The sequence below is a fragment of the Limulus polyphemus genome, unplaced genomic scaffold, assembly GCF_000517525.1.
Source record: "Limulus polyphemus unplaced genomic scaffold, Limulus_polyphemus-2.1.2 Scaffold2096, whole genome shotgun sequence".
NCBI lineage: Eukaryota > Metazoa > Arthropoda > Merostomata > Xiphosura > Limulidae > Limulus > Limulus polyphemus.
Genome location: NW_013667706.1, coordinates 65,044 through 75,790, shown reverse-complemented (window position 1 = coordinate 75,790; position 10,747 = coordinate 65,044). Strand labels below are relative to the sequence as shown.

Below are 10,747 nucleotides of genomic sequence, written 5' to 3'. Positions count from 1 at the left end.
CGTTAAAGTTTCGTTCGAACAAAGTTACGGAAAAATCAATTAACAAACGGAGACGTAACAATACATTTACATGAACTAAAGAAAACTGACTCAAAACAAATAATCTCAAAAAGATGCAAGGTTAAGATAAAACTTAACACAATCCAACAGGGTACACAAAATCACACTTAATCTGAAGGTGAACTTAAATCCCCTCAAAATAACTCAAATTAGTCCAACACAAACAAATAAAACATATGATGGCACTTGGCAGGAAGCTTGAGGGCGTAAAACATTAAAATCCAGGGCTCATTTCCTGCAGTGGATACAGCCAAGACAGCCCATTGAGTAGCTCTGCACTTGACAAAACAAAGACAAATAAATCCCTTTAAACAAACTCAGTACTTAAAACACACTAAACGAAAGACCATTCAGAGGTTTATCACTAAAAGAAGAATAAGTTATGTTATGTAAACAAAAGTAAAATGTGGCAGGTTTAGAAAAGAAGATGCTTGAGGGGAAGAAACGTTTTAACACCTAAACCCACTACAGAAGAATTATGCTTCTTGGGCAGCAAGTTCATTTCTACTACTCATTACAAATTTTAATCCTTCTAGATTGTAAAAACTTCATTAACTCATTTGAAACATAACTAGTCTGGTTCTGGTTGAAATTTATAAAAATATATACATAAAGCAAAGTTAAGAATGAAGTCAAATTTCCTTGATAAGCTTTAGGCAGACGTGCTAGAGTAATTATATAATTATACTCTCTTAACTCAGTGCTAATTTCAGATGCTAAAACCACTTAATTAGTCATTTAGACAAAGATTCACATAAACATTTAAGAGTAATTAAAACTGGATATTCTGACCAATCCCTTCTTGGGAAATAAAAAAATGTATAACATAAAATATCTGTTTATGTTGGTAGTTGGTGTAGTGGGAGGAGAGTATTCAAGCATTATCTGTCAATATGAGACATTAAAACACTCTTAAATATTTTCATTAAATTACATATCACACTTGGTTAATATATTAAAAAATGAGTTTCAAAGTAAAATATTTTGTTATGGAAATTTGGGAATTTACTTGGAGATTGGTCCAGTGATGCTCTACAAGAATTCAAAGATGATAGTTGATAGAAACCTGAAGCTATTAGTTAGAGTTTAGCTATGCTGAATGGAGTCCCAGAAATTATTTTCTGAAATTTTGAAGTTACGAGAAAGAAAGTTATTTTAGTTTTATATAAAACTCTTGTGAAGCCTCATTTAGAATGCTTGTGCAGTTACTCTCACCATCACAGGAAAGTTATCAAATACTACAATAATACATTATTTAATAAATATAAGCTCTTAAGTGGAGCTTAAAGGTTTTGACTTCTGTATTCTAGACTATAGAGTAAAGAACTAAAAGTGACATAATTCAGGTATTTCAAAGTTTTAGGTAGGGGTAATTCTACCTATGGTTGATTGTCTGAATGGTGCAATGAAATGGTTAGAAATAGAAGCTTGATTATTAAGAAGAATAAGTATAAGCCTTAAAAGCCAAAATTCTGACTTATTTTTGGCAACAATATTTCTCATGTAAATTTAGCTCATGATGAAGTTCTGCTGATAAAATATTTTAAATTTTTTAGGTAGGTATATGAATGTGAAAGACTAAGTTAATTTTGTTTTTTGATACTTTGGTTGTTGCTCTGGTGAATAGGAGGATGATTTTTATGGAACAGATGACTTTCTGTCATCTTACACTTTTATTCAAAAAACAAGAAAAAAAATGTTGTTCAAAACTTTGGCCATGTCCCTTCTTCCAGTGACAAAAGGTTGCAATTGACATCTCCTCAAGGATAAACGTGTTTTGATTTTATTTAAACAGTTTATGTAGGCATGATATCTGTTCAACTCAAATTCTATGTCTTTTATCATTTTTGTCCTGACAATAATTTTCTTGACTTATTTTTAGTTATTTTGGTGAACCTCAACAGTCTTCATTTCACAATAAATAAATTATATAATGCGGCTATATAACGTGAAGAACTGAATAGTGGCCAATGTCACTTTTTCTTTACTTCATCTAACCAGTGTATAGGTTTTTCTCATAGCAACTTCAAAGCATGTTCACACCATCAGAATGTTTAATCCATCATTTCATCAGAAAAGTTCATATTCAAGAAAATTTTACATTTTATTTTTTAATAATTTAATTTTGCTATTCAAAGGAGAGAAAATAATAAGATAGTATTAGTTAATTTTACTGATATTAGTAATAATAATATGGCCTGAAACTTAGCCCCCACTGGCATGGACTTACAATGTTAGAAACAGGGTTTCAATACTTGTGGTGGGCAGAGAACAGGTAGTCCTTTGTTTAGCTTTATGCTTAATTACCAACAAACAAACCTGAAATTAGTTAATACATAGGTTGGGTGTAATAAAGTGCACAAAATGTCCCCCAGGATCGAAAAGAAATGAAATAGGATGTAAATATAGTTTCAATAGCTGTATGTAATCTTGAATTTGTGACTTTTCATAAACCAAAGCAAAGAATTATGTTGTAAAAGTCACAATACGAGTTGATTTGAAATTGTCTTCTGTGGACTAAAGAATTAATACTTGCAAAGAATACTATACACTTGAAGAAGTTAGTTTGACAAAAGTTTAAATTCCATGCTCTGCTTAGGACTCAGTCTTTAAAGGTCTACTCCCTGTTGATATAGCAAGTTGTTTCCACAACATTTAGCTAGTATTATCAGTGTCACTCATGGGTAGAAAAAACGTTATGCTGTGATCATATTGAGTCTGTTTTATGAGGTTGTGTAGATGATATATAAGTAAAGTTTGCCCCCAAATGGTTTTCATGTAATGCACAGATATCCAACTATGTGAAAGGTAAAAGCCAGTAAAGTAAGCATATATAGTTTAGACATAGAAATCAATGCATGAAAATTTTAAACTAACTATGTACCAACAGTTATGTTTGAAAACAAAAGGAAAATCACCACATATGGTTAAACTTCAATATCCTTATGGGGTTTATGCAAAGCTGACCTAGTAATATTTAATACACCGAAGAAATGGGCTTGAAAGTTTTTCGTACACTGGTATCTTATTATTGTTACTAATTTCAAAATTTCTACAAATATAAGTAAGCCAAACGTTTATTTATGGATATTACACAGTTAAATAAAATTATTGTAAGTTACGCGAAAGAAGTTCATATAACATTCTTCACAATCACAATTTAAAAGTTTAAATGCCCCAGCTGTTTAAAAGCTTCTTTTTTTTTTGAGCAATGCATTCTGGGTAGGTATTTAGTATTATTAACATTACAGAATATATATTAACACTTTATATTATATTGATTTTACGTACAACATACAAGTAATTTTCTATTTCTTTATTGTATTTTTATACTATAAGTAAATCATAAATCCAAATCAGGATATTGACGTCACGTAGATCATTAATATTTTCCCGCCATGCAATGCATAATACTCCAATACGCCATTTTGGCATGACTGCGTGATAAGAGAAGTGTAAAATCTATCCGATTCCATCCACTTTCTTCCTTTTTCCATAAAAAAAATGGAAAACGCATATGGAATCGGTGTAAAAAATAGATATGATATATTTTTAAACGAGGAAGAAGATCCTTTGGAAATCCTAAAACAACATGAAGAAGAAAAGGAGAAGAGAAAAACAGATAAGGTTGGAAAAGAGCCGAAAGGGAAAGGCGTTAAAGCTGGAAAACAGACATCAGTAATTTCAGCCCCTAAAAAAGGCGGGAAAGAAGATACTCCTAACAACGCAAGAAGTCAAGAACCACAACAAAAACGAACGGGTAAGATAAGACAAATTTAATCTTTTCACTTATTTTGAATTCAACATTAAAGAAAAGTTAGGCCTAATTGAGTAAAGAGTGAAGTGCTAATGCACGTGATAAACAAGCACGAGTCCTATGTTCTCTTCAAGTTCTAACTTGGACGTGTTGTTTGAAACCATAGATAAGCTGGGTAATACTAGTAATAGTGTTTTCTTTGTTTTTTTCCAAAGTAAATTTCCTTAAAAAAGTTTAGTACTCATTTATAAAGTTATCAAAGTTAAATGACTAGTGAATGTTTTTATTCTGTACTTCATAACAAGTTCATTACAATATCAAACATGTAATGTGAAAATAGACATTTTTAAATGTTATTTCAAGATGTATGTGAGAATCATGTCAGATAGTAATATTTAATTTTGAGGTTCAAATGTGTTAGTTTATATTTGTGATAATGTATGTTGTTAAATTGATTTTACATGATTTATTTGATTGACATATTGAAATTCTTTGCATTGGGCTGTTTAAATAGGACGTGAATATCAGTCCTACTAGTATCTGTAGAGCTAATTGTAAAGTATCTTTGGTTGCAGTTAGAAAATGTGCAATACTTTTTCCACTTGACAGTATGGTTGAATGGTAAAGCAAAGGTAATCTAGAAATAAAGCACAATGCTGTAGAAAGTAACTATTCTTTGATTTTGTTGTGTGTGTAAATATATATATATATATATATATATGTGTGTGTGTGTGTGTGTGTGCAGGAAACTTTAATATTCCATTAAATATATTCACCTCTTAGATTATGTCTTCAGAAGCACACTAAAACACAATCAATAGCATGTCAATATGTTATTATCATTAGTTTTTAGGCATCTTTGTCTTTGACAGATTACATTGACACTGATTTTTAGTTGCTGTTGTTTTACTGTCAGATGGGAAAATTCAAGATAAAACTGAATTCAGTTCTATCAGTGCGTAATGATAAGGTGTCACACTAAAGGTTAATAGTGAATTGTAGAATGGTTGTATAAGAGAAATAAAACTGGACCATTATTACTAGTGGAGTGACCTGGTGGCCCTTGCTTTTTCAGGTTTACTGTAATGATGTTGATAGGGCATTATTATTAAATTAGAAAAGTTTACAAATGGTTTTAAACTGGTATTTCTAACTGTATTGAGAATGTTAAGCTATTATAATTTATAGAATAGCTTCAGTTGGTTGATTAGTTTGAGAGGTATTTGGCAAATACAATTTTATTATAAGTGCAAGGAAATGAATTTGTTGTTTATCGTAATTTAGATCATACATTTAGAATAGATGGAAAGCCACTCAGTAATGTAAGGAAAGAAAAGGACCTTGGCATGTGTTGGATAAGTCATTCAATGCAGTGCTGTATTACTAGTAGTAAAACTAATATATATTTTTTCAATCATACTGAATGCTTCTTATAAGAAGTAATTCTATCTCTATACAAGTCACATAATTAGGCCTCACTTGGAATACTGCGTACAGCTTTAGTCGTAATATTCAAGAAGGGATATTGACTTGCAGAATGTTACTGAAAAATAGTTCAGAAGAAAATCCACTAGGATAATTTTGTGGTTGGAAGAGTTACCTTCTAGGGATGCATTAAGATCTCTTATTTTCTTTTGAGAAATGATAAGAAGTGTGAGCTTATTGAAGTTTATAAGGTTATTCATATGAGTAGTGTCTTTAACTTGTTATATTCTGAAGACAATAGGATGAGAGGGATTTAGTACTTTCTTTGAAAATGAAGGATGGTTGTGCAGGGACATCCTTGAAGGAATGGACGGTTTCTTGTTGTCCATATGATATAATTAAGATGAACCTAAATGCAGATTTTTTTACTTTTTGAATGATTAGAGATTTGATAGCATACAGTGCCTTGCAAAAGTATTCACCACCGCCCCCAACTAATGATGTCACATTTTGATGAAATACAAATAATCTAAACAATTTTTTTAGAGTTTTTGTTCAAAACTCTAATGATCAAACTTAACACCGATATGCATGAAGGAGGTTGAACGTCAGCAAAACCTGCAAAGAAAAAATATAAATTTGTATTTGGCCCCTAAGTCAGTAATTTGTCGAAGCACATTTGGCAGCAACTATTGCTGTGATTCTTTTCAGATAACTCTACTAGTTTGGGATTGTGTAATTTTTGCCCATTCTTCCTGTTAAAACTGCTTTAATTCTGACAAGTTTGTTGGGGATCATTGATGAACTACAATCTTCAAGTGAGGACATTGACTGAGCCACTCCAGCATATTCACTTTCTTCTTTTGAAGATAGACATTTTTACTTTGTAAGGGCCAGATTTATGTGAGCTGTACATGCTGCATAAGATACTTGTGTGGCAGTATTATTAGCCAGAGATGGTTAAAAGGTCAATAAAACTATTAAGTATAAACAATTGTTACAATTTGCAGTCATTTCCTAGTTTTTATGGTGATTACAAGGAGGCTGAAATTGACATATCTTGAAGAGGATTAGGGTAGGTTATAGTAATTATGCAAATGAAATTGTACAATTTTCAGATGAAAGGTATTTTTATTCTTGAAATAAAATAAAAAATAACAAGCAAATCTTTAAAAACCTGATATTTTATGTAAAAAGCCTTGACGTTTATCAATAATCTGTAAAATTTTGTACACATATACTATCAAAAGTTATAGTATGACTACTCTAACTACTGCTTTGGTGGTTATGGGCTGGGTGCAATGCACTCGGGTTGTAGTCAAAGAGTGAGTGTGTAATTTTACATTAGTATATTTCGTGATATTTGGCCATAGGCCATCAACTGTATCTTCCAAAAATGGAAAACATTGCTTAGGTATTATGTATTAGAAATATTATTGACTTAAGACAGCATGGATTGTTTCAGTCTCAAATAAGTTGTTTTTATAATTTATTAATACTTTGAATAAAAGATCTTACAACACAGGATTTCGTTTGTACTAACTGGTACTTGTATTTATCACATAGTTATTCTCTTTGAGATACTTGGAAAGCCTTCACACTAATTTAGATGTTTACTTAAGTAATGAGAGGAATAACAGAACATTTTTTTTAATTTGCTTAAAAAATAGTCATATACAATTCTGAATTTACAAAGTGTATTTTAACAAAATCTGGTATGCTTTTAGTGAACATGAAAAAGTAGGTTTTACACAAAAAAATCAGATTTTTCAAAAGTATTTTTACTACAAATGTGTTCTGAATTTACAAAGTCATTCTGACTCAGACTTTGACAAATTTGAAAGCAAGGTGATTTTCATTTTAAAAATAAGAATCCTTTTTCTCATGATTCAGTTTTCATAATTTCATGTGCACAAACTCTAGAACCTCCTAAATGAATATCAGAACTTTAGTTAACATTAAAGAGTGGCAAAAGGTAAAATATGAAATAAAATCAAAGTACTTTTTCCCCAAAATGACAGCAGATTGTAATCTACAATTATAATTATCTGAAAAACTAGGCCTCTAATATTTTCACATTGTTTTGTTGCATTGAACCAAGTCTAATTACTAAACTAGCAGTAACAAAGCATTAAATCACCTGGCAATTGTATAACTCAAGCTGTAATAAAGTATCAAAAGTATATAACATACAATGAGTCCGTGTACATTCCTCACTAAGAATGTCAAAAGTAATCTGACAAGTTTGGAAAGCCTGTATCTGTGTTTGACTTTCTGGCTTATATTTCAGTAAAATGAAAAGATTGGATCCTGTACAGTCTTAGCAATATCTATACTATAAGTGTCATGACAAACTCTGAAGACTATGTAGTTGTAGCACTATAGTGAAATAGCCAATTTGGAGCAAAGTAGCACACAAAGACTAAGAATTTATCTAAATATTTCCCTTTTAAATTGCATTCTTATGCCAAATTTATTGACATATATTGATGATAAAACTTTTTAAGTACACTTTTGAATGTAACTAAAAAATGGTGACATGCACGCTTTGACTCAGCTGTACACGTAGGACTAAAAGTACATGTCTGCAGGAATTTAGGAACTTTGTAGTTTTGCAATCTGTATTCATTTACTCAAAATTTGAAGTGGTAATAACTATTTAGGATTCCCATTTCAAATTATATGAAATAATTGCAAATTTCACAATCTTTGGTAATATTTTGTATGACATGCCAAGTTTACATGTGAATTTTGAAAAGCATGCTGTTTCTTTATGCATGCAAATAAAGTACTCTGTGTAAAATATCTGCACGATGATTTGAAAAATGTGTTTGTTGTTTGGGAAACTAAGCAGCTATTTTTGCCTGTACAGAGAGACCACCACCAAGGATTTCTGGAGAAAGAGCTAGATTTGGTTCTCAAGATGAGCATAAAGAAAATGAAGAAAGGAAAAATAGAAGGAACAGAGATGTACCATTTATACAACCTGATTCAAAGTGAGTATTTTATAAAGAAATGGGTTATACTTGAAAGTAGTCCTTACTAAATCATGAATGTTGTGTATACTAGTTTAAAACCTAATTTCATGACATACTAGCTCTGCTTTTAATATCTAGTTATAAATACATTATGGAGCTAAGAAAGTAAATAATTTTTCAACAAATTAGCCAACTATAGTAATTTATATAAGTTTTAGATGTGTTTCTAACTGCCATTGTTAAGTAGGGTGTTATTTTTCATGACAGGACTAGATACTGTTTGTCTAACTGTTCATTATGATATTCCACTGAAGAATGTTGGTACAATTTCTTGTTTGTTTCTTTTAATTTCTTACATATATTAACTGCATTATGGCTAACTTTAAATTTTGCAGCAATTTGTCTAATCCAGTTGTAAAATTTGTGGCCAAACTTGAAAATGCTATAGCCGTGTCTAACAGTGAAGTATGAAATTGTGGATGGTACGTGAATTAAAGCTTAAATATTTTTTTCTTACAACTATGGTTACAAAAAAATATCATATAGCATCTGTATCTGCATTCATTAATGCTGTAATTAACTTAGTGACATGAAAAACATCAAACTATTAATTTCGTGTTATGTGATGCCAAATAGTATTGTTTTAGTGTGGTTACTTGTGACATATATTTTATAAAAAATATAAAAAAGGTGGGTAGAAATAACTAATTTTAGTTTAGCATGACACTATATGTTCAGTGTTCTAAAAGAATTAGCTGACAGTGATTGTAATAGTATGGTATCTTTCCTTCATTTCCCTTGATTAAACTGGTTTAAAAACACACAAATGTGTATTTCCCCTTGCGACACAAGCTGTCTATTTTCATTATCCATTTTCCTGCTTCGCGTGAGAATGAAACTGAAATTTACCACTTACATTAGCACAGAAAGATTGTCTTGTGTTACTTCTAACTACAGTGAAAAGAGTTCTTTAAGTGTGTGTGTGTGTATGTGCTAATACATTACGTGATTCATAATTTAACAAATTTATGGTTCTATTGAAAAATGTATGAGCAAACACTTAACCCATGTTACATTGTGTGGTGTATCTCAATCAAGTTCATGGATAAAGAAATTAAAGTTTACCAGTGTGATGTCATAAAGAGATAAAATAGTGGCATATGGAGTAGTAATTAGAATATATTTTTTATTGGTCGCAGTAGTTGTTGTTATCATGTTAAAATCTCAAATTTTTACATTGTTGTGCCAAAAGCTTGGGATTACACAAATTCCACATTTTTTAATTGTATATCCCCTTTAAAAGAGTACATGTAGACTTGTTGCTGCACAACTGTTGTTTTGATATATAACATGTAAATTTCCAGCCTTTATTTTACTGTTCAAGTCTTTATGGTGCATATGTTTTAAGTAATATACATAACTGTTCACCTGATCAATCATGGAGCTTTAGCACAGAATTCAATTGAGATGCCAGATTTCTTTATATTTATTGGTGATTATTGTAAGTATGCATAATAGAAAGTAGATAAAGGGTAAGAGCATTTGTAGTATGATTTAGCAACAACTGATAAAATACACACAGAATAGCCTTTCTACTGGGAAACCATTGCCAGTCAGTGACCAGTTACTACTTTTCCTGGTCACCATACAGGACAAATTGACCACTGCTTGACACTCGTTCACAATTGATCGGCATTTATGTATTTGTAATTACACATGGGGAAATAATTCTTTAATGTAGCAGTGCAGTTTTTAAAACTGTCTGTTCATATTGACAGACCCTGTATCTGTGATGTTAAACATATTAGTATTTAGTATAATTCTTAATTGAATAAGTGTGGCTTACTGAAATTTGGCAAGCTTTTAGTAAATGTTAGTTTTGTTGGACATAAGTCATATTTTTTTTTAATAAAGTGTTTTTACTGAAGGTTAGTCTGTGAACTTCCAAAGCCTTTACTGGGTCAGTCTTGAATGGAAGGTGATTTCATGCTAAAAAATAAAAATTACTTTTCATCTCACAGTTTTCATATTTTGTTTGCATAGCATCTAGAACCTCCTAAATAAATATCAAAAGTTTTTTACATCTGTATCCTTTTAATTTTATGGATTTATTGATGTACTTCGTACCTACTGAACCAGTAATCCTTGCATCAGAAGTACTATACTATAGTGGAAGCTGGTTAGCTGTTTCTTGTAGAGCTGATGTGAACACCATATGATTGTCAGAAGTACTAGACTATTGTGGCAGCCAGTTAGCTGTTTCCTTTAGAGCTGATGTGAACACCAGGTGATTGTCAGAAGTACTAGACTATAGTGGCAGCCTGTTAGCTGTTTCTTGTAGAGCTGATGTGAACACCAGGTGATTGTCAGAAGTACTGAAAAGTTGATAAGAAAACAATCTTGAAAATCACAGGAAAGGGATGGAGATTCTTTGACCGGTTTGACAAAAGGAAGAAGATTAACGTTTTTCTCAGTTTCTGTAATTATGTGTAGTTTTTTTATAATTGGTTGGAAACTGGAGCATCCT

At 31.0% G+C, this 10,747-nt stretch overlaps 1 protein-coding gene across 1 annotated transcript in view; it reads left to right on the top strand.

Annotated features, from left to right (window-relative positions):
- Positions 1-3,473: 3,473 nt before the first annotated feature.
- Positions 3,474-10,747, top strand: part of LOC106465924 (intracellular hyaluronan-binding protein 4-like) — a 20,468-nt gene continuing 13,194 nt past the window's right edge. The window contains exons 1-2 of the mRNA XM_022393887.1: positions 3,474-3,820; positions 8,115-8,239. Of these exons, the coding sequence (XP_022249595.1) occupies positions 3,565-3,820; positions 8,115-8,239 (381 nt within the window). The 5' untranslated portion in view covers positions 3,474-3,564. The remainder of the gene's footprint in view (positions 3,821-8,114; positions 8,240-10,747) is intronic.